Here is a 25,668-nt window from a genome sequence, read left to right as displayed (position 1 = left end):
ACTCTGAACCATAACTGCAGAGAATCTGCTTCAGAGAATTATGCGTGGGGCTGGGCAAGGAAACGCGTCCCATATAATCCAGATTCTTATTTAAGGCCTTAAGGGTGAAAAATAATCAGTGTGGTGAATGAAATATTCAGTTAGATCAAAGGTAATCCTATGTGTCTTCTGTCCCCTCTCAGACAAGCGGACACTGTACACAGGAACTGACAGTAATTTTTCCTAACTGTTCAATCTTTTTCAACAACAAAATGAAAAAGATTTTGTTGAAAATTTTGTTGAAAATTGCAGAAGCAGCAATTTCTCTAATGTTGTCTTTCCATAAGGTCACTTGAAAGTAACAAATTTTGTAAACATACATATTATATATATACATATTCCTGTATATACATATTCATATATATACATATTCAGAGAGAGAGAAAGAAAGAGAACAAATCTCAAATAGGAAATTGCAATAAATAAAAACAAAAATGGGAGATCATTGGGTCTCCTATTCAACCCCAGGGTACCTTTTTATAGCAGCAACTGGGAATGAGTATGGGACTCAAGACAAGGTGGAGGGGTAGAGACTTCCCTGGTGGCACAGTGGCTAAGAATCCGCCTGCCAATGCAGGGGACACCAGTTTGAGCCCTGGTCCGGGACGATCCCACATGCTGCAGAGCAGCTAAGCCCATGTGCCACAACTACTGAAGCCCGCATGCCTAGAGCCCATGGTCCGCAACAAGAGAAGCCACCACAATGAGAAGCCTGAGCACCGCAACGAAGAGTAGCTCCCGCTCGCTGCAACTAGAGAAAGCCTGCACACAGCAATGAAGACCCAACGTAGCCAAAAAATAAATAAATCAAATCAAATTAATTAATTAAAAAAAAACACACACATTAAAAAAAAAGGTGGAAGTGTAATCTGGGATGTGTCTGACCATCTCTAGGATCAAGCTTTTCTCTCAAATCTCTAGAACTGACCATTGATAACATGCAAATTTCCCTTATTTTGAGTTTTGTTTGTTCAATTAGACCTTAAGATCTTTGAGGGTGGTATAGTTTCTTTTGACTCTATATAAGCCCAACTTAGAACTGGAACTAGTAGTTTGATTACTTTCTACTGTATAATTATTAAGCCTAACAGTCAATAGTCTCTCAGTGTTTTTTAAAAAAATTTCCATCAGACGAGAAACCTGATTTGAGATGTCACCAGCTTCCTCGCCACTTAAGTTCAGCTTTAAGATTTTCTGTAGTCTCTCTATAGTTTACTCCAAAGAAATAGTAAGCCAATTCTGTTGTTGCATAGCTTGAGGATCGAAAAACCCAAGAAACCATTGATTCTCTTCTGATAACAATCCTACCAATTTAAAAGGCTTAGCTTTCATGGGGTCATTTGATCAAATAACTCAACCCACAGTTGTAAGGAATGATCAAAAGTATCCATATACAAGAGTGAAATTATAGTTTCTTCTAAATAATTATATCTATATTTAAGAAGATTCGTTTGTCTACGGAAAGACAAACTACCCTAGAAAATTGATATTTCTAAACTAAATATTCTTAACATAATCAATTTAGAGAGAAGGTCTCTAAGTCTACTTAGGCTTCAAATGTTTTTCAAGTGATATGTCGATCATTACGGAATAAATGCAAATAGGAAGAATTTCCAAACTTGCTTTAAACATTGTTTCAAACGTATGTGAGTGGTCAGTTATCTTTAAATGTTTGCTCATATAAATGTGGAAATTTTCAAAAACAGATGACAGTGATGTCTAAGGTTTCATTCACGTTTTTCATCATAGGTTATGAATAATTGCTTGAGAACCAGTAGAGCTTACCTCCTGAGATAACTTTTTTATATCTACTGCATCTGATAAAGATTTATATCAATGTCATTCAAACATATCAATATCACTTGTAACAGCAGTTAGGCATTGCTTATATCTGTAATAAGAGATGCATTAAAACATATACAAATATTTTTGATGTTTTAAAGTTTGTCTACAATTATTCTAACCCCTGTAATTTGTTGGAGAGGCATTTCTCCATGGTGTTTCTACATGTCTTGTGTCAGCTTTTATTCTGGACTTTTTTTCAAGGATGTTTATGCAGCTAACAGCCTTGGAAGATCGAAGCAGAGCTTCCTTTCAGAGCAGAGAGCAAGTCTGTTTCTTGACCAGGATAGTAAAGGTAATGTCTCTCTTCAGGGCAAAGGTTGGTCCTCACATGATGTGGAGGTGGGGTAGGGCAAGAAGAACCAAGGTGCACATGAAACTTCAGCAACCTGCTTTGCCATGAGTAATAAAATCCTTTGTGTCTGATCAAAGGATTGAATGTCTTCTGTCTAAATCTATGAAACGCTGGTGGGCTAACATGCTAGATTGCAATTAGGGGAAAATTTAAGACCCTTCATAATAGTAAAGAATTTTTTTAAGAAACTGGATTCTGATTTTCAAAGTCTCCCAGGGCGTTCGGCATCAGCCCTAACCCAAGTCTCCCAGATGGAATCAGTTGTTATATCACAGAGAAACCATGATATCAACGCTGCCTAGGTTTGCTCAGGATACATAATGATAAAAGACAGGTTATTTTTGAGCCAGCAATGTCCATTATCACAATAAAATTTAATGTGATAGGTGATAATCTGGATAAGATGGCAGTTTAGACATCCCAAAGCATGGTCTTTTTCTCAGCGTTGACCTAACTGTGGAACTGGGTAGCAACATCATCTATCATAAGACCCTAGCTGATGGCCAGGCAATCTACCAACTTTTGCAAGAATCAACAAGATGATGAAGCAAGTATATCTGGCATCATTAAAAGAGGGAATAGCATTCATAAGAAAATAAGATTAGTGTTCTGTACACTTTGTACAAACTTCTATAAAGGAGTTATTTTATAATTAACTTTCACACATCTAGCTGTTTTTATGAGGTCTTTGAAGGTAGGAAGGATAATGCCACATACAGAACAGAACAGTGCCTAGAACAGAACTAGTTGTAGAGGAGATGTTCAAAATTATTTGCTGCCCAACTTACTGGAATTAACAGAGACTGATCATTCTACATTACAGCCATTATTGTAATGAGAGATTCTACCTCTGGAGACTGAATAAATACTTCAGGAAAACACTACTACTTCAACTGGCTCAGCAGCTAATGCTCTTCTCCTTTCACCCAAGTACATGAATGAAGTTAGCTTAATTTAAGGGAAAAAAGACTGAAATGTAGCTAGAAAGAAAGAAAGAGTGATAAAGTTCCCCGCCAACCAAGAAAGCAAACATACAGGAAAAGCTCCATGTATGTCTCTTGCTTCCAGTGCTTAATGTGACAGAACCCATATTGCACTTGGGGATGTAGGCACAGCCAGAAAGTGCTTTCCATATATTAACAAATGCTATTCTTACAAGCTTTGCTTCAGAGTCGTACTTTGCACTGTGAATTTGAAAACTGAATTCAAAACCTGTAATTCTACAGCCAGGGTCACTTCTAGTAAAAATATTACAACATTATCTCACCAGGAAGAAAACTGACAAAGTAATAAACAATCCTTTAATTTAACCAGGATCAGAAATAAAATGACATGAATCATGGCATGCCTGGCAAGGAACTGCCAGTTCTCACACATCCTATGATGCCTGCTGTTAGAGCTGTGGAATTAGAAGGTCTCTGCATGACTTGTCAATACACTGCAAAGGGAAATATGCACTCTAGAATTAATTATTTTCTTTGGTAAAAACTGCTAGAGCGATTGCTAGAGCTAATGTCGAGATTCAATGAGGTAAATGAAGAAACCTTGCTAATAAACCATTTTTATTTTATTTTAGCTTTGAATCATCTATTTGGATCTCAGCCCAGTGACTGGATTTAATAACATATGTCCCTGGCCTTGTTTTATTAAGCTATGGTGCCATGAACAAGTGTCTATATTTCTAATTTTGCTTTTCTTCTTTTCAACCTCAGTGTGGTAATCTATTCTAAACTGATTCTTGTCTCCTCTCTCAATTGATAATTTGCTCTTGACTATATCATGACAGCATTAGTCCCAGGACAAAAATAAAATAAAGTTTCCCTATTGTCCTTATATGTTTCATATTATGATATGTTTTTTGGCTTAACAAACTGCATCTTGCATTTTGGGAGTACAGAATTTCTTAACTATCCCTTGAGATGAGCAGGGAAAGAGAAAAACCTAAAAGAAAACTTGAAGTTGTAGTTTGCTGGATGACTCTGGATAAGATTGCCTATACTGGAAGGCAGCACGAAAAATGCTGTTACGGTTTTGGAATTTTCTCCTTAGACCACAGCAGGATGACGTTTCATTAGATAGAGTGGCCTTCTGAGCAGCAAACCTAAGTGGTACATAATCTTCCTACGCACAGAAGGCCATACATATTCATCTGGATGGGGCTTCTAAACTTCTTACTGCCTTAAACTTTTTATTACACATTAGACTGCATATATCCTAGAACATAAGGCTTGTCACAGCTGAACAGATAAATGGCTCAGCCATGGTGGAGCACTGTTTTTGACGAGTAATGTATCTGGTGTTCCAGAAGGTGAAGGAGGTCACAGAGTACCACTGACATATAACTGTGCAATGCTACCCTTGGATGACCAATATTTGGGGCAATGTTTAAGTTGCTTTCTTGGGACTAAGACATATTGGAAAACTCTGTTCTTTTTCTTTTTCTGTCCAGGCCACTAAAGAGGCATTTAAAGAATTACTATGTTACTGTCTCATTACCCTAGACAAAATTATGCTGCTATTTTTAAAAAAATAGTGACTGTCATTTTTTTATTTTTGTAGGAGCTTAACTTCCTTTCTCAGGATTACTCTTGTCCTCATTTATTAATTTTCTATGCTATGTGATTTTTCCCTACAAAGGCATCAAGATAAATTAAAAAAAAAACTCACTTGATAATTGATCAACTGGCTTTCCATATGCTTCTCCAGGGCAGTAAGTTTCCAGTGACTATGCTACACCAGGCCTCATTTCTAATTATGAGAAGACTTGACCATGACACACGAAATTCACAAGGACAAAGAGTCCAGCCTACTCTCATTCTTGATTCCTTCCAGGCATGGCATTAGAATTCATCCTCAGTCAATCACGTAACATGCCAATATTTTTCTGCTGGGTGAATGCCTCTTCTGGCATTGCCTTCTGCTACAGGTTCATTGAGAAACAACCGTTGGTGTTTATTTCTGGCGTGACCATCTGCCAATGGGTTTTTGTTCATTTGATGCCAATTCACTGAGGATGACTGAAACCAGGATGATCGTATCTCAGTGGTTGCAACATGTATTTTTGTTTTGCTCACATATTTAGATTTAATCCAGATTAAAGAGTTAATCCAGTTGAGACCAGTTCACAAAATTATAATCTAGCCTGAACTAAATCAGAAGCCCAGAGAAATCAACATTAATGAGAGGTGAGCGACACACTGATATCTGTTTTGCACTATACTCTGCAACCACAAACTCTATTTGTAGTCCTTCTGCACTTTAATTTCCTCATCTGCAAACTAAGGCTGAAATTTCCTTACAAAAACCTTTACTAATGAATAGAAACTGGAATAATTTATATGAACACACTTTGACTTCTTTTCAATAAATGAGTTACTATAGTATTTCTCTTGATTTTTCCTATTATATTTGAAAGGAACCTAGACAAATTGCATGCCATATTAAAAATCTAGTAAAAATTTTGACAACTAAATGCAATAATAAATTCTCAAATAAAAACTCACCTGTTTTTGTTGATTTAACATTGTTTAGTGTTAACGACTATAGGTAAAACAATCTTCTTTTTTAATCCCCTTTTTCTGCATTGGGATTAACTCAGCAATAAATTATAAGTATTAAAAAGACACCAGTAGTCTCAGAAAACTTTCCTTTAATTTTCACCAGATATATAATCACATGTGAACTATCATAACAAATCACCTAACATCAGCTACATGACCAATATTGTGTACAGTATTTCTTTACAAGCCAAAAGCCACCTAATTTTTATTTACACAGAGATATCCAGTGATAAATCTTTTGTATAATCAATCTCAATATGCACATATATATGCCAACTCATAAGGAATCTGTAAATTTTTAACGGGGAATAAGAATGAAGGTAATAGGAAATATAATTTGGAGGCAAACAGTACAAGTAATTATAACTCACACAACTAAAATTAAAGAACTAATTAGAAAATTTAAAGAGTAAAAACCATCTAGATATTAGTACCTGATGTATAAACTCTCCCTCCAAATTCCCATGATGAAAACAAAGATAAAGAACGAAAACTCACAAGACCCTTGAGAATTCAGCCTCTTGATCATTCTATTGACACTATCTTAAGTGAATTTTGACGTTTTTGCAAGACCAAGAAGACTAGATTTAAATATTCAATCAGAAGCCTCTCTAAGTTATACCACTAGAAACTGAATAAGCTTGTCTATTTTTAGGTAGGGAAAAAGGCCCTTTGCTCCTCCAGTACTGACTGTAAGGTCTGTGCCTACCACAAAAAGGAGATACTGCAGTGTTACTTTCCATCCTTGAGAGGGATTCTGGTGGTACAGCAAAGGCAGGATGAGACCTGGTGGAGGTCCACAAAGGTTACTATCTGTGTGTGTATGTGCGTCTGTATGTGTGCATTTCATCTGTTCAAATGTCAAAATCATTCAGCTGGAATAGCAAAGGATCTCATTTTGTACCAGAAAAATAATCTTAGAAGAATCTGTGGGAGAAATTAAACTATGAAATGTAAACATAAATCATACCATTTATCCTGATAACTAAGATAAAATTTAATCTACCAGGCAACTGGACAGACTTTATGCTATTCAAAGCAATGCTTAGCTTAATCCCTGTCTATTCCCAAACCATGGGTCTCGGTAGATCTCCTCTCTTCTGATGCAAACAACAACCAAATGGAAATTACTAAATAATGCCACAGAACAAAGGAAGGGATACCATCTGATGAATCAAAGCAAGTACACCTCAGAGAATTACTTTCTACAGGAAAATATATAGGCAATTTTTAAAATACTACTAATAATGGGAAAAAAACCTTGCCCACGGGTAACATTCATATTTGTGCTCTGAAGTATATTATCTGAAAATCTAATTAAAGAATATTTCTCGAATTTTGAAGAAAAATTTGTTTGGTCAACAATTAATATCCAGAAGAATTGCTATTCACATATAAAGGCAAAGGAGACATATTTGGAATACAGAACTCTACAATGTACATTTTTTGTAGTCATCCTGAAGAAGTTATTTCAAATTATACTCCATCTATCCTATACATCAGTGAAAATTAATAAACAATGAAGAACTAAAAGTTTGAGTACTAACCAATACAACTAGTGAAGCACTGATCCAGGTCTAAAAGAAAATATTGTAAAGTTGATCAAAAATCTATAAATGTTAAAACATCTTTAAAGAGACTTACTGTTTGATAATTCAAAATAATATTCCTTGTCAGAAATCCTAAATTATAATAAGAACTGAAATTAAGGAAGATGAAGAGAATAGAATGAAGGAAGCCAAAGTCCTCATCTCAAATAGTTGAAACTCAAAATTATAGAAATATAACTTAATTGGTGATATTATTCCAAAGGCTTAAAGAAGATGAGAAGATATAACAAACTAACCATGGACAATATGGTCAAATACAAAAGGAATCATAAACAGTACAGTAACACACAAATAATATATAATAATGTATCAGAAATAATACATCAAGTAGGAAAAGGTGACAAATAGCTTAAAAAGCAGTCATTAAAAATCATATTTACAAAAAACATTTAGTTACATGGTAAAATGCTTATGCTCATATTAAGTAAAATAAGGGACAAAATAATTTATATTAGTATGATCCAAAATTTGTAAAGTACAACATAATTAAGAGTTCAATCACCAAAATGAAACAATTTAGGATCTAAATTCCAAATGTTCTACATACTAATTACATGAACTTCTAAAAGTTATTAACCTCTCAGTCTAAATTTTAAATCATAAAATGAGATAGTAATAGTATCTTCCTTATATGATTATTGTAAGGACTAACGAGAATCATGAACCTTTTCTTTTAAATGCCACATCCAGTATAAGAATTCAATAAATGTTAACTATGATTATTATTAGTAGTAGAAAAAATAATAACTTCTATGATATATAATTATAAGGATCCCCATGAAAATGTCCTAGAAGCTTATTGTTGAATAATGGCATTATAAATAGATTTTTCATTAATGTTTTTATATTTCTCAAATGTTACTATTTATTAAATCAGCTTTAGAAATCCACATTAAAAATTTTTTTTATCCACATCTTTTCTTCTCTAAAAGAAATAAGACATCACAGATAAGCTGAAGTCTTCTTTGTTACACTTATTTTTTCTTCTGCCTCCCAGAGACATCATTATAACTAATGGAGAAATACATGAAATATTTATTCAACAGTTTGTGATGGTAATTTTATGTGTCAACTTGACTAGGCGACAGAGTGCCCAGATTTGTGTCAAACATTACTCTGTTGTGTCTGTGAGAGTGTTTTTGATGAGATTAACATTTGAATCAGTAGACCAAATTAAAGCAGACTGCCCTCCCTAATGTGAGAGGCCCTCATCCAATCAGCTGAATAGAAGAAAAGGCCTACTTTCCTGCAAGTAACAGGAATTCTTCCTACCTGATTGCTTGAACTGTGACGTTTTGGTTTTGGTCTCGGTTTTCCTGACTTTGGACTCAAACTGAAACACTGGCTCTTCTTGGGTGTCAGGCCTACAAAGCATTCAGATTGGAACTACACCAATGGCACTCCTGAGATTCCAGCTTGCTGACTGCAGATCTTGGGACTGTCAGCCTCCGTAATGGCAAGAGCCAAAAAAAAAAAAATCTTCTTCTCTGTCTCTATACGTGTACATCTTATTGATTCTGTTTCTCTGGAGAATCATGAGTAACACACAATTCAAGATTAAGTCATTCCAGAAATATTTATATTGCACTCAATATATGCATGGCATCATTGCTGTCATTGTGCTTAAGGGACATGATGTGTGTAGACAGGACAAGTTTCAAAAGGGTTACATTGGAAAAGCAAGATGAAGTAAACTGAGGAAGGTCGGCAAAAGTTAATAAAGTGCTTTTAATCCAGGTCAAGCAATTCAGTTAGTTCCCTATTTTGATAAAGTGTAGAAATTCCCCGGAAGTCTCTTTTTGCCTCCTTTCTTGCTATTCACCACCAAGTATAGATAACTGAGCTTTCTATGCTATTTAAAGTAATAAATATCTATGTAACCAAGAACTATGCATTTTTACTTACAACTACTGATGGTGAGGTTCCTTAATTTCAAGAAATATTTTCTTCTGTGGCACATACTTATTTATAATTTTCACTAAACTAGATGGAGCAGTGACAGGATACTCAGCTAAACTTCATCATTATCGTTATTCATCTGTGTATTAGATATTAATTCCATTGATTATTTATAGTCTAAAAAGAATTATACCTAAGTCATTACCTGAATTTCTCTTTTCAAGTTTGATTTTAATTCCTTTGGTTTCATCTGCTTCTGTGCCTCAGAAAGACACCTATAAACAATGAGTGTAACATGAAAAGACACTTACACGTGCAAGTGGTCCCATTTTCATCTAAAAGTTGATTATCAGCACAAGCACATACTCGGCCTCCTGGAATGGCCAAGCACAATGTACTACAGCCTCCATTATTTACCCGGCACATGTTGTCACCTGCAAGAGGAGGGAAGAAAATATGTCAGAGAACTCTGATTGCATACAAGGTTAGCTGGTTCAGGCCCATGTTCTTTCCAGGAGATGTACATGGCGTAAAAATGTACACGTGTACACACACACACACACACACACACACACCACCAATAATACCTATTTATTAATGTAATAAGGATTCCTGCTGAATCCTAAATGAGATTTAAAAATGTTTGCAAATATATGATGCATTGGTAGATAAGAGGAATTTACAAGTTGGTTAGAAGAGATAGAGGTTTGTGTGCAGAGAGGTAACAGGAGAGAAAAGGACAAAGTGGACAGAATGGTGTCTGTCCAGGACAATTTCCTAGAATGGGCCCAGTGTATGCAAGTTTGAGCTCTTTAGAAAGTAGACCACCGGCACTTGGAATGTGCCTTTGGATCCGAAGTCAACAGAAAGCAAACACTGGGGAAACGGGTGGGATTTTCCTTCCTCTTCTGCAAGGAGTACATTGGCATGTGAGTGCATTGAGGAATACAAGGAATGCAGGCTATCTGTAAAGCCTGAAAAATGAGCATCCTTGCTGGTACCAGGAGAGTGTACAGTACACAAGGGTAACGTGTTGTCCCAGTGGACCTAAACAGCAGAGGCACTGATAAGGCACGCGGTTGCTATCAGTAAAGTAGGCCTGAGGGAAAATTCATAAAGGTGTTATTCATGAGCATATGTGAGACACTCCTGGACACTCAGATAAAACTGAGGTAAATTTTTCAAGAGGCTGGAGAATCTGTTTTATAAAGGTGTAGGTAAAAGTAAATAAAATTTAGGTAGTCACCATTTGGATGCCACTTATTCCTACAAGTTGGAAAGGCAAGGAAGAAAGTATATTTTCAGGTCCTGATTTTCAGAAGAAGAAAATGTCAGGACTTGTATCCAAGGGCAAGTCCATTTTACAGTAAGTCAAGGCATTTCTCATCCCATGTGTTGCATTTAATCAATGAACTCTTTAAAGCAACTAGAATTTTAAAGAACATGAAGACTGTGAAAATGTCCTGCAATTTGGCAGAGGGGAGTTCAGTGACGACATTCAAGATGAACAATTTTTAAAGAAAATGGAAACAGCAAATGTGACTGTATACTGATTAGTATAATGAAATCCAGAAAACTAGTGACCGTAAAATTAGAGGGAACAGCAGTCCTGCAAACAAGAGCCTGCAGCAGGTGAGGAGGGTTGTTGCTGTTCATAATGTTGTCTCCAGTTCATTGTAGACAAACTACAATTGTGGTGGGGCAGCTGACGTGAACAGAAAATATTACCGTTTGATCTATCCAGGCAACTGCCTCTATTCTTCATTTCTTGTCCACAACTATAACTTATACCATCTCAAATAATTAATTTTTATTCTTTTTTTTTTTTTGAGGTACGCAGGCCTCTCACTGTTGCGGCCTCTCCCGTTGCGGACCACAGGCTCCGGACGCGCAGGCTCAGCCGCTCCGCGGCATGTGGGATCTTCCCGGACCAGGGCACGAACCCATGTCCCCTGCATCGGCAGGCGGACTCTCAACCACTGTGCCACCAGGGAAGCCCAATTTTTATTCTTTTTGAAGACAATTTTATCTTTTATTAGCTATTGAAACTTCTTAGTTTATGTACTTCCATTATTTTATCAAATTGCATTTCTATCCCAGTGAGGCAATTTCAATACAGTAGAAAAAAGTGAAGCCCTTGAATAAGATAGTTTGCTTTACAAATCTCTGATTAAGCCAAAATATCTTCAAAAAAACTCTTGTTGTTAGGTAACTTCCTACTGCCAACATACACACTGAAAAAATTTAATGTTCATTAAATTTTCACAAGGATATCCGTATTAAAAAGAGAAACAGTGACTATTTAGATTCATAACCAAAAATCTACCACATAATTTACTAAACTTTTTTTTGTTTGTTACCTAAGTTCTGAGTCATGCTGTTTGTGGATGGCCTAATAAATATTAATAACTGATGTAGATAAAAAGATACAAGAATATTATCTGATTTTAATAAGATATGAATATCATGGTAGATTGTTTCACTTTTATAACATCTGAAATAATTAAATGTTCCTTAAATGTATATGAAATTAATCAGATAAATATACTAAGATACTTTAAAAAATACTATTTTCCTTGTATAATGTATTTTTTAACATTTTCCCATAATGTTCCTTCCACACTGAAAGTTTTTCCACTGCTCACAATACTGACTCTTTGAAAACACTGAGGATTTTTTACTTCAAATGACAGCCTTTTTCAGTGAAGATGACATGAAAAAGGAAGTATTTGGAGAAAACCTTGAACGTCACTTAAATAGAATTCCCAGAGTTACTCACTCAGGAGATTTTGAACAATAAATAATAAATTTTTATGGTAACAAAGTCTAAGATTTGAGTGACTTTGGAGTGACTAGACACCTTTTATCAGAAAACTTCAGCAACACTGTCAAAATAAAGTCTTTATGCAACCTCTTGAAATATTATTATATGTGAAACTCAGAAGCAATTTTATCTGGTTTTTAATACCTTGTTGTTTTTGAGGATCATAAATCTGAAGCCCAAACAGGGGTGGTCTTTCACGCCTCAGTAATGTCACCTCATTCGTTATCAAATCTAGTTGAAAAATGGAACCATTCATATAATCAGTCCAGAACACATAATTCCCATGATGCGACAGTCCAAAAGGATGGTTCAACTCTTTCCCACTGTAAACAATCTGTAAAATATAAACACATTGTGAAAAATCAGACCTGACCTTTAGAAACATAACCAAATATTTAGAGAAGCTGATATTCAAATAAGTAGAACAGATAATGATCTAACTAATAACTTACAGTTTCTTTCAGTGTATTTGAAAAATGGATTTCACAATGTGAGCATATTTTTTTGTTTTTAGGACATGTTATTTGAAGGAGACCATTTACGTTTCATCCATTTCAATTCTCTCATACATGGCATTATATATATGGTCAAGAAATGCAAACATTAAAATGACCTTGCCTGATACTCTTCCCTATCTCTTTTCTTTATGATATTCCAGTATCATATTCTGGCACAGAAACTGATCTGAGTAATTAGTGGCATTATGTATATTGCAGTATTGCTCATCCAACAGCCAAGGGATACAGCATGGTCTAACAACACTGGGAGTGGAAGGAATCCCTCTATTCAGTTGGATTAATGCAAACTGAAGAAATCTAGGCGATGATAGGGAGGAAGGTAAAATTTTAATTTTGAACATAGAAACATTTATTGGTAGTAAACAGATATACAAGACTCCTGGCTAATTTTAATTCCGCTTGTCTTGATATATTCTTTACATTCCCGTGTATTTTGTGGTTGTTTAAACTACACAGTGGAGCAATCCTGTGATAAGTTCTGTTTTGCACGTAAGGCTGTAGAAGAGAATAGGAATCATACCCCATAATAATAATACTTTTTCGTTTTTCACAATTTATAAAATGATACTGTATACAATATGAAATAGCCTTTTGGACTCAATTCATCTAATATGAGAGGATTGAGCAAGTTATCCAAATAATATAGGGTTAAAAACTGAAATTTTGCTCCTTTTATCTGAACTCTTCATACCAAATTTTCATATGTTGAATAATTGAGACAGTTTATTATTTTTCTTTGCTCACTTCCATGTAGGCTAAAATATGCTGGCTAATAAAGTGCTATGTATATTGTGTACATATCAACATCTTCAAAGGGATCATAAATATTTTTTAACACCTCTTAAGTATGTGACATTAGGTTAAAAGTAAATCAATTTTATTTATTTGGGGAAAGACATTTAAAGTACTCTTAGAGTTAACCAATGACTGAAATGGTCTTAACTGATTCGTACATTATATTTCTCAAAGAGAATACTTAATAAATGGGCTTGGCCAATTGTGCAATCTTCCTTTCCAAAAAAGAAGAAAGTGTATTGTCAAAGGAAACATTTTGGTAACTTCTAATATTCCATTTTTCTAAATATCATTTAACTAAACAGTCAAAGCCAGTTCATAATGTTATATGTGCTTAGGTGATTATAAGACAGAGTACAGAGGCGATATTTTGCCAACACAGTCAACTTCATCCTCGATCTCACTGAAGAACTGCAAAATCATCTTGCAACGATTCTACCAAAAGAGGTAAGAAGATGTTGATATTTATTCACACCCATAGGCTTGAAGTTCAACCCACTCTTGTGTTTTAGTTCCAATGTCATGAAGTTCTGTATTTGAATAAATGAATTCTAATTACTTTGTCATAATACATAGGTTACATTTCAGGTGCAAATATTGAAGATATTTGAACCGAGCTGGGGTGCTTGGTCCTAGCAAACATCAATAATGTAGAAAAACTGCATTTTCAAACAGCTCTGATATGCTGAGAGCTTCTCTGAAAAGTCCCACAAATGCTGGCATGCCACAGTGAGCTGGGCCTGGTCTCCCGGAGCCAAGTACCAGCTGCACTGCTTAATGCTCAGCCCCCTTCAGCCACCCCACAGAGACTACTGGCAGCCACCTCAGAGGGGTAAAAATAAACTTGAAAGTATTTTTAACACAACACAACAAGGCTCTGTGACAGAAGCCTGTGGGTTAAAACAGCAGTATTTGTCTTTTACCTTCCTGTGAGTTCCATTCAAAAACACTTTTTCAATATGATCATAATAGGCATCACACCAGTATAATGTGTGGGTGTGAAAGTCCAGAGTTAAGCCGTTTGGCCACAGCATCTTTGAAGTCACAAAAATCTGCCGACTGAAGCCATCCATCCAGGCCTTCTCAATCCTTCCCACGCTGTCATCTATTTCATCTTCCTCCCAGTCTGTCCAATACATCCAACTAAGACATTAAAAACAAGAGCACACGCGTGTCATTTCAACCAGCCACCATATAGACAGACACTTCCTCAGATTTGGCGCCTCCATAAAATGTAGTTACATTCTGATTTGTTCTCCTACCTAAATGCTGATCTGCCCGGAGGAGGCAGCTGCGAAGTACTCAGGGAAGGTGAGATTTGTTCAGGGGAGCCAATTAGACACATTTCAGAAAACGCACGACCACCACAATGGCACTAACTGGCCTCGTTTATTAATTAACCTAACAGCAAGTGCCAAATCCTGATTTTCTTTGGTGTTGGTACCAAAAGTTTGGGAAATGATTCTCGAGGCATGACTGACTATTTTTAAATGTCCATTTGATAAAACATATAATCAATTATGTGTTTAAAAAGCAGATGAACTGGCAAGGGAATGAGAGCACAGTTAATGATCTACTCCAGACTTTATTTAATCTCATATGAGTTATTTATTTTTTTAAAGGCAGGCAGTTGGATTTTCTCTGTTATAAAGGGCACAGTCATACTGGGTTTGTTTGGCCAGGTCTAATTTGTCTTCCTGATGCAAATTATCTATGCTTTATTGCTGCTTATTATTACCCTAAAACCCGCAGAAGATGATTGAGCTGCACATAAGTTTAATAACAGTAGGTTGACTGACCTTGAGATTTTGAGCTTTAATTTCTGTCTCAAACAAAAGCATCTGCCTTTAAAAACAAATCTTTTGTGTAAGCTGTAACAGTGGAAGAAGGGGCCTTGAGCTAACGTTCCAACTGCCTCATGAATAAGGTTAAAACCCTCCACATGTGTTGTCTTAGGGTCATGTGAAAGTTCCTGAGTTACTAATTAAAGTGTAGGCTTTAATTCAGTCACCTCATATATGACTTTACAAAGCTTCAAAGTTTTCTAAGCTGCTAACCCTGGAAGTTACTTTATTAGATCCTCTGCCTCCCCTCTGCTATGGACCCTAAAGAATTTCTGAGGTAATTTGGGACAAATCTGTATCCATGACTAAAAATCCTACTGTGATCTGGGGCTTCCCTGGTGGCGCAGTGGTTGAGGGTCCACCTGCCGATGCAGGGGACACGGGTTCGTGCCCCGATCTGGGAGGATCCCACATGCCGCGGAGCGGCTAGGCAAGTGAGCCATGGCCACTGAGCCTGCACGTCCGGAGCCTGTGCTCTGCAACGGGAGAGGCCACAGCAGTGGGAGGCCCGCGTACCGCAAAAAAAAAAAAAAAAAAAAAAAAAATCCTACTAGGATCTAAACAGGCAGATTTGGGACAGCTGAGGAGGTGACACACCAGCCATTCTTTCATGCCAATTAAGCTCTTTTTAAACTCTCTTAAAAGTTTACAATTATGTTGATATGCCTTTTTAGACTTGAGGAAGTATATTTAGATTGGTGAATTTTAATAAGTCCAAATACATTCTAATCCTAGAAATAAACATGGTACTATGCTTATCTTGTATCATGCCTGTACTTCAAGTGGGTTTATTACTGGGACAAATTAAGAATAAACAGAAGATTCATTCCATTTGCTCTAAAACTGTGCTAGTTAGGCAAAACTACTTCAATTATATAAATCAGCTATGTAAAGAGAAATAAGTTTTTCATCTCTCTTGATACCGTTTCTGAAATCTTAAATACAGTTAATCAATGCAGTTGTATTGCTGGCTAATTTATAACTTGTTAAATTGAAATTATCTTTCCCTCCAGCTTTTCCTCTTGATAATAGTAACACTTTTTTTCTGTGACTCTCTAACCCGAATCACACATATATGTCCATGCAAACACACACACAAAGGAGATAATTCTGGATATTCTAAACATATTTTATATTGTGTTGTTATTTGAAGACAGAATTGTTTGTAATCCAATCCACTACCTGAGACTATTTTTAGTCAAACAAAATATAAGAAAAACAAATTTTAAATAAGTGATGCCAATCTGATGGAGACCAGATATGTGATCAACTACTCAGCTGATTAAAAGTTATCGATATATTGTGGAGCCTTATAATTATTATCAAATATGATGATTTATAAACATACAAAATAGGAAATGCAACCTATAAAATAAGCAGGAGAAAACATAAATATTTTTGTAGGTGGGATCTGGGGTATTCATCAAATAAAAATTAGGTTAAGCTGGTCTTCTACTATGACAAAAAAAAATTGTACCTCTATTTTTCAAGCCCTGTTCAAATACAATTTCTCAATGAAGTCAGCCCCTAGCTTTTCTGTCAAAATTAGCTCATTCTTTTGTTTCCTAGTGATAGTTGTTAGTTATTTTAGAGAATTTATTGCATTTATGCCATGTATTGAATTTGATGGTGTTGCATGTCTGATAATTCCAATTAAAAATTCAAATAATTAAGGGCAGGGAATATTTATCGTTCATATTTGTACTCTGTAGCACTAAGCTTGGCTTTGTTGATATTAATCATGCCCCCAAATTAAACTGTATTATCTGGCGGGTCAATCCCAGAAATTTTTAAATCCTTAAGATTTTCTGCCATGGAAGTGAAATAACTTTTAAAAAACTTGATTGAGTTGATGACATAATATCTAGCTGTTAACTAGAGAATGTGGTACTTTTAATTGAGAGAGGGATATAGAAAATCCTGTTTGGAGGGAAATACGCACTTAGCTTTGGACTCATCTTTTCTTGGAGATAATGTTTTGAGAAATCAGAACTGGAGCTGTAGGTTTCTAAGTTATTGATGTAAATTATGAGATTTGAAATGATTGCAAAGGAGGGAGTTCATCTGTAGCTATCACCTTGAGGAATAGTCCATCATAATTGATTCCTCCTCCAGGTTTACCCCCATTTCAACATTTTTTTTTTTTTTTTTTTGCAGTACGCGGGCCTCTCACTGTTATGGCCTCTCCCGCTCGGAGCACAGGCTCCGGACGCGCAGGCTCAGCGGCCATGGTTCACGGGCCCAGCCGCTCCGCGGCATGTGGGATCTTCCCAGACCGGGGCACGAACCCGCGTCCCCTGCATCGGCAGGCGGACTCTCAACCACTGCGCCACCAGGGAAGCCCCATTTCAACAATTTTTGAGGCCTGCCAATCCTATTCTTTCCTGTCTGTTGTCTCAGTTCCCACTTTTCTGTTGCTATTACAAATGCTACAGTCTGTCTTTCATCACTTTTCAAAGAGAACTCCCAACGGACTGTCTTTCATAGAGCTATCATATGGCTTTCACTTATCTTCCTAAATCATGAATTGAAAAATGTGATTTTTATCCTCAAAACCTTCCAATTACTCTGATGTCAGCAAAATAAGTCAAAACTTTTACTTACAACATTGAAGATTTCTATATATTTTTAGTCTCACCTCCTGCTATGTTCCTTAGAATGTCCCCTGCTCTAGCCTTAATGAACTCATCCCACCTCAAAACTGCCATTAGCTTCCTCTAACAATTACTCATACTGTCCCTTCAGAGTACAGTGACTAACCTTATGACTGCACATCCCAATAGGGTCCCCTGGGACCCTATTCATTTGGAAATCTATCCATCCTCTAAAGTTCAATTCTGAATTAAAAACCTCAGTGAATTCCCGAAGAGCATGTATTTCATTCTATTTTATTTTATAGGTAAAGTGTGAGTGTGGTGTGTGTGTGTGTGTATTGGGGGGGGGTGTGTGTGTGTGTGTGTACACCAAGCACACCAGATTATAAACTCCTTGAATACAATTACTGTCTTACTGATTTCTACTGATCTATATGGTAGTCACTCAACAATATATTTTAATAAATAGATGAAAAATTATCCCTTTACTGATTTCTATAATTGGTTATGACGCTTTTGATAAAACCATACCTCTGAAGAGTACTTTTTGTTAATAGGCTATTATGGCAGAGAAAATCTGTGATGCTCTCCTGTGTACAGCTGCAAAAAGGTATTATGGTAGAAAAATGTAAATGAACCAGGTTTTTACAAAAATGTTTTGATTAAAGTTATATTATCCTATTTTAAATGGAGTTTTCCAAACTAAACTTTCTTCTTCACTTTTCAAAAACTTATATTAGCGTCAAATGATTATTTGGACAATTAAATTCACATGGTTCCATTTCTACTTCTACTGTCTTCCAATCCATTCTCTACAGAATAGTAAGATTAGTTGTTGTTGTTGTTGTTTAATATAAATGTGACTATATCAATTCTCTATTTTACATTTACACTGAAGACAAAGTACATATCTCTCATGGTAGTGGGCAAGGCCCTGCTTTCCTTTCCAATTGCATCCTCAGTCACTTTCCCATTTGCCATCTATAATCCAGTCCATCTTCATTTCAGTTCCTCTGACAGTAAAGCTTTTGCCCAACTTAAGATTTCAGTTGTTCCATTTTCTTTATCTGAACTCTTTTCCTCACTCTCCATGGCTGGTTCCTTCTTTACAATTAAGTCTCAGCTTAAATGATGCCCCCTTAAAGAGGCCTTTCTGCAAGCCTATTTAAATAGGTTTCTGTTAGTCACCTTCACATCAACCTGTTTGTTTGACTCCATCACTTTGGTCTCTAGAAATTACATTCATTGTTCATTTGGTACTTATTCATTGAGGCATCTGCCCATTCCCTACTTTTCAGATGACACAAGATGCTTCATGAGGGTAAAGGCTATGCCTGCTTTGTTAACCACTGTATACATAATCAGAGCTCTGGGCATTGTATATTGTTAGGGGAAAATATGTGTATATATACATATATACACATGTGTATATACATATACCTACACACACATATCCACATATATACATACACATATGAGGTTTTTTTTTCAGGTTGGTGCATAATAGCAGTATTCTATAATATTTAAAAATCTGTCTGATGGAAGAAGTAGAAGAGCCATTCTTTGCAACATCAGAGGCAAATATAGGATTAGTTGGGAGATACGTACTATAGGGATGCACTTACTGCCTTACTGAAAAGAAAAAATGTCATATCAATCAGATTTGTCTCCAGATACTTTGAACTATGTAGATACTATGGGTTTCAAATCTAAATTGGATGCCTGCCTCTTAGGGAAGTGTTGAAGTGGATTCCTGAATTTGAAGAGAGAGATGGGTCTAGTGGCCCCTAAATTTTCTTCCAAATCATCTAATTCTATGACCTGCACATTTATGTCATCTCCCCAAGCACCTCAAAGACCCTTTGACTCCATCGGAAAATATTTTCCTCTAACAGAATACTGAGAAGGAAGATGTTGCTTTAAGATATATTTGAGGGCTTCCCTGGTGGCGCAGTGGTTGAGAGTCCGCCTGCCGATGCAGGGGACACGGGTTCGTGCCCCAATCCGGGAGGATCCCACATGCCGCGGAGCGGCTGGGCCCGTGAGCCATGGCCGCTGAGCCTGCGCAACCGGAGCCTGTGCTCCGCAACGGGAGAGGCCACAACAGTGAGAGGCCCGCGTACCACAAAAAAAAAAAAAAAAAAAAAAAAAAAAGATATATTTGAAACATCTTGCTTCAAGGAGGTTTAGACAGCATGGAATAAATATTTTCTCTAAACATTAAGATTGCCTTGGTTTAAAGGTCAAATAGATGACTTGCTTTAGAAGTCCAGGAATAAAATAGAAATTTAAAGAATCCACACATAAAATCACTAAAATTACTTTATAATTATGCCTTACAAAAAACATGCAATGAGTTCATCCACTGATTAGGTCAGCCTGGAAAGAAGCACCGATTGTATTTGGAGCTATTCTCAATACAAACAATTTTAGGAACTGCAATCTGGTGATCTCAGTTTATAAGGGAGTCATGTGCTTCTTATTCAATTAAGTATTTTTTTTGTATGCAATAGTAAGGTATAAAAATATTAATTTTGTGGTACCATTTTGAAACAGTGAAATATAAGCCACGGAGGGGATAAAAACCACATACAACAACTGTACATGTAGAAAATGCAATCCACTCATTTAATTCTGAGATTCTATTAGGAATTTTCACATTTCTTTAATATTTCTATATGCACATTGTTGCTTGTGTTCAGGTAATAGCTATGAATAAAAATCAAAGGAAAACATATTCTCAAAAATTGCACAAAATAATCCATCCTGAAACAAGTAACACATACTATAAAATGATGTCACTATATGGAAACTATGGTTATGTCCAAAAATACAGAGTTACCAACCTAGACTAATAAAAAGTAGTGGAGAGTGGCATGGACATATATACACTACCTAACATAAAATAGATAGCTAGTGGTGAGCAGCCGCATAGCACAGGGAGATCAGCTCGGTGCTTTGTGACCACCTAGAGGGGTGGGGTAGGGAGTGTGGGAGGGAGGGAGACGCAAGAGGGAGGAGATATGGGGATATATGTATATGTATAACTGATTCACTTTGTTATAAAGCAGAAACTGACACACCCATTGTAAAGCAATTATACTCCAATAAAGATGTTAAAAAAAAAAAAGTAGTGGAGTATAGTGGCTCTGAGTAAAGTCTTGGAGGCAAGTTGCTTGGATTTAAATATCTATCCAGTCTCTTAATAATCAAATGGTCTTTTGCAGGTCCATTACAAATTTCTTCTTTGTAAAACAAGAATGAGAACAGCAACTAATTCAAAGTATTATTGTGCAGAATCACAACATAGATCATGGTAATCTATTTAACAAAATGCCTGGCCCACAGTAAATGTACAAAAAATGGAAACTTGCTATTTTTTGAATACTTTAAACTTCAATAGCCTTTAATTTAAAAAATTAAATTGATTGATTTGCTGGTTGAATTGATTATTTATCTTGGTGTCAGGCTGTCTAAAATGGAGAATTATGGTGCATGTCTGAATAAACCAAGTAAATATATTCTCTATACAAATAATCTGTTTATTTCAGTTCAATGTATCTTGACATGTTTTTTTAGCACATTCTCTAGGAGAGATAATCATTAAATGAGCAACTTTTCCCAGTGAGGCCATTCATGTGTGAATGCACATGTGGATTTAAATAAAACTTACTAATACTAAATATGTAAAAACCGAATTTATCTAATATAATTTTCCTTATATAAAGCTGATCAAATATTGCATACCCATTAACAGGATCCACCACAATCCCTCTGGGATGGGACATTTCTCCCTCTAAGAGAGTCTTCCGACTCTGAGAAGCCTTTTCCAGCCTAGCCACGTTAATGGTCTTCCTATGGCCATCATTTGTCCAGTAAAGGTTATTTCCAATCCAGTCCACAGCAATGCCCTCCACATTATCCAGATCTGCAAGAAGCAAAAACAAGAAAGAAAGAAACTTTTCATTAGTGTCCACTACTTACCTTCTACTTAATAAAAAGTATAATTTTAAAAGGAATACATTCTGATCTATAAACTCTTTATAGTGTGATTTTTGCAAATATGATTCCATAGAATATTTTTCAATTTTGTTTTGAATGCCAGGCCCTCTCTTGAGATATTTTATTTGAAACAGTGATCTGCAGAAAAACAGGAAAATATAAGTGATGAGAAAAAGAAAGGGTAAAAGATAAGTTCTCAGAGTAAAAGTAGTCTCATAGATTGTTCAAAAGAAAAATCAAATAACATGATCTAGTAATACATTCAGAAAGTAAGCATGTTCAAACATGTAATATGTAATCTGAATAACCAAAATAATATGAAGGCCCTTTTGCCAAGAGTTGAACAGGTCCAGCAGAAGCACACCTTTGAAAGCCCAGACTAGGCTTTTATCATGGAACTGCATGAACAGTGAATCTCAAAGAAACACTAAAATATTTCTGTATATTCTAGACTTACTTTACAAAGGATGCTATTACAGGCTCCTCTAAGATACAGGCAGTTATAATTCAAATATAAAATCATATGAGCTCCCCTAATTCAACTCTTTACAGAAAGGGAAACTCTAACACTTAAGAATGAAGGCTTATAGTTTATTACCACATAAGCAGTGGTAGAATAGCGATAAAATCCAAGTCAGAGGATCCCCAATGTAGAGATCTTTATAACTGCACTGTTCCTATGGTGAGTCTTTTCCTCACTTTTTGCCATCCGGTAAACCATCCTCCAAACTGTACACAACATCCTAAATATAATTCTACCCCTCTATTGCACGAGAAATTACTGTGAACTTCTCTTCTTTCAAAACCAGGATAGCCTTTGTCTCTTTTCCTCCTGGGTGTGAGGTAGAGAACTGGCACTTACTGGACACAACAACAGGTAGTAGTACATCAGAGACAGAGATGAGCATTCACACACTACTGGGAAATCTACATGACATCTTCCCTCATACGCAGATGTCATAAACATTGACTATTATCATTTTCTTTAATCATGGCCCTCTGGCCTTGGAAAAAATAAAATTTTCTTTTGTGACCCTTTCTGTTAATCAGCATGTGCCCTAACTCAGGATGACTAATATAGTGTGTGATTTGATCTAACTGAAAATCTGATTATAGTGAATCAGATATGTTCTCAATTTCACTAAGCTATCTGCTTCATTACCAACCAGTATGAGTAATTTTCACAGGTTAATTTTGCCTATGCTTAGAAAAAAGTTTCATTTTTGTCTTTGCTTTATTGACACTTAATTTTACTGAGCACTTTCCTGCCTTGGCATAATGGAAAAAGAGTAGCTATTTACTCTTTTCTATTTATCATAGTCTGTGGCTGGTTTTTGTCTTGTTGTTGGTTTTCAAAAGTTGTATTACATCTGAAATCTAACCCAGCATAGAAACTTTCTTCCTCAATAACCTTCTCATTTCTAAAACATTCCCTTTTCACATCTGACTTAATACTTTTTTCATTTTCATATGAAGCAGTTGTAGTATTAGTTGATTGAAATTTTTTTCTGACAGTTGGGTAAGTAACTCAGTCATTCTGATCCTTAATTTCTCCATTTAAAAAGTGATGAAAGGGGCTTCCCTGGTGGCGCAGTGTTTGAGAGTCCGCCTGCCGATGCAGGGGACGCGGGTTCGTGCCCCGGTCCGGGAAGATCCCACATGCCGCGGAGCGGCTAGGCCCGTGAGCCATGGCCGCTGAGCCTGCGCGTCCGGAGCCTGTGCTCCGCGACGGGAGAGGCCACAACAGTGAGAGGCCCGCGTACCGCAAAAAAAAAAAAAAAAGGGATGACAATAATAGCAGCAATAATACACTGTATTATATAATAATAATACACTGACAATAATACACTGTAGGATAAGTAAACAAGAGGTAAATTAGCTACTGCATGTAAAATACTTAGCATACTGCCTGTAATATTGTAAATTCTCAACATGTTAGTTTTTATAAATTCATCAGGATTAAAAATAATATATATACATACATACATATATAAATCCTGGCTCTTTTGATAGGAATAAACCTTACATTTTTCTCTTTTAAAGGAATTTTTCATTAATATTTCCTTACATTTTAACTGGTGGCCAAAGTTAATTAGAAATACGATATGCAGAGTCAGTTGTGAATAAATAGAGTGGGATGGAATGGAATTCTAAAAAGCAGAACTTGGGAGGATCCTGTCTCTAATTGGTTCATTTGTTTTGTCTTTGAAAAATGAAATGTTTGAATAGCATGAAGTAGTGATTAGGATCACAAGTTCTAGAACCACACTTCCTAGGCTCTGTAACCCTGAGCGAGTTACACCTGATCTTTAAGACTGATGTAATGATGCTGTTTAACTCATAGGATTGTTTTGAGGATTAAATGAATATATAAAACTCTTAAAAATAATGTTTGGCACATAATAAATACTACATAAATGTTGCTATGAATATTATTACTAATAGTATCATTATTATTATAATCTTCTCTTTAGCTACCTATCTATTGAGACAGCAATGAATCAATGAGCCTAGAATGTTTTTTAATATTATTTGTGTGTGTGTGTGTGTGTGTGTGTGTGTGCACACGCTTTGTTTTGTTTTTCTGTTCTGGAAAGGATGTGGATGAATGAAAGTTAAAAAGGAAACAAAAACAAAAACTCAAAAATGAGTCTTATGTGCAACTTGGGAATTTTTTTAGGCTATCTTTAACCAGACATGGAGAAACTTCCTCTTTTATACTTGTAGGACAAAGCCAGAAGAATCAATGAATCCCTTTCTCAACAAATATACATTGGTAAGGAAAATACTCTGGCTCTATATCATTTGACATCTTCCTTTAACTTATGACTTAGATGAAACACTAAGACATATAGAGCATTGGTTTACGTACACTTAATTTTTCACTCAACAGGGTTTGGATGGGGCCTCCCTGAGATTGACTATTAGGATCTCTATGACCAAAACCCTTCAACTAGGTGATCAATAACATATGAAGGTTTATGGCACTGAACTTCCAAACAAACATAGGTAACTACAGAGATACTAATCACTAGCTCAAGGAAACACATGACTGATCAAATGCAAGAAAGTTGTTTGTTAAAGTAGATTGCTTTGATACCTTTGGGTAGAGTTGAAGTATTCTACATTCTAAAATCAATATTCATTACATCATCATCATTATTTTTACATAACGAAAGCAAAGAGTATGATTTTTTTTTTTAATCTGGTAAAAATCTCCCTTACGTTTCACTAAATACCCATTTTCATTAATCGAGAGACAAGAACTCAACATGCTTGTACTTTTCAAAACAAAAAAGGAGAATAATTCCAGTAAATAATGGTTTCCTATAATCTTTTTAGATTAAGATTATGTCTATATGTTCCTTTTTAAGTGAAAAAATGAGACATTTATCCATATAATTCAGATTAAAAACAGACTTTTTCATTTATTCTGTGAATACTTAAGGTTAACATATTATTTTGACTCAATTAAAATTTCCATTACTTTTTCTTTGTAAACATTGTTCTAGTACATGAAGAATAACTTTTATAAATGGACAGAATATATAAATAGTGCTCTAGAAAAACATCTCATCAAAGCTAGATTTTTTAACTGAAGTGAAAAATTCTTGATGGTAGCATTGTTATTTCCTACAAGTGATACCTACCATTAATGAAATGTGGATGAATAAGAGATAATAAAATTTATGTAAATTAAAAAGAATAATTATGTGGATTTAAAATAAATAAAACAGAAAGCTATTTAAAGTAATTTAATATCTAGGATTAGATAAAACAAGCATT

The 25,668-nt window shown here is 35.6% G+C and overlaps 1 protein-coding gene across 1 annotated transcript in view; it reads right to left on the bottom strand.

The window, feature by feature from the left end:
- Window positions 1–25,668, bottom strand: part of LRP1B (LDL receptor related protein 1B) — a 1,616,178-nt gene that overhangs the window by 731,355 nt on the left and 859,155 nt on the right. Inside the window, exons 13-16 of the mRNA XM_067742376.1 lie at window positions 21,628–21,808; window positions 14,366–14,585; window positions 12,274–12,463; window positions 9,617–9,739 (exon numbers count right to left, since the gene is read on the bottom strand). Of these exons, the coding sequence (XP_067598477.1) occupies window positions 9,617–9,739; window positions 12,274–12,463; window positions 14,366–14,585; window positions 21,628–21,808 (714 nt within the window). The remainder of the gene's footprint in view (window positions 1–9,616; window positions 9,740–12,273; window positions 12,464–14,365; window positions 14,586–21,627; window positions 21,809–25,668) is intronic.

Source organism: Pseudorca crassidens, chromosome 6 (genome assembly GCF_039906515.1).
Source record: "Pseudorca crassidens isolate mPseCra1 chromosome 6, mPseCra1.hap1, whole genome shotgun sequence".
Lineage (NCBI taxonomy): Eukaryota > Metazoa > Chordata > Mammalia > Artiodactyla > Delphinidae > Pseudorca > Pseudorca crassidens.
Note: the sequence above shows the minus strand (reverse complement) of the source record. Positions and strands in the feature narration are given on the sequence as shown.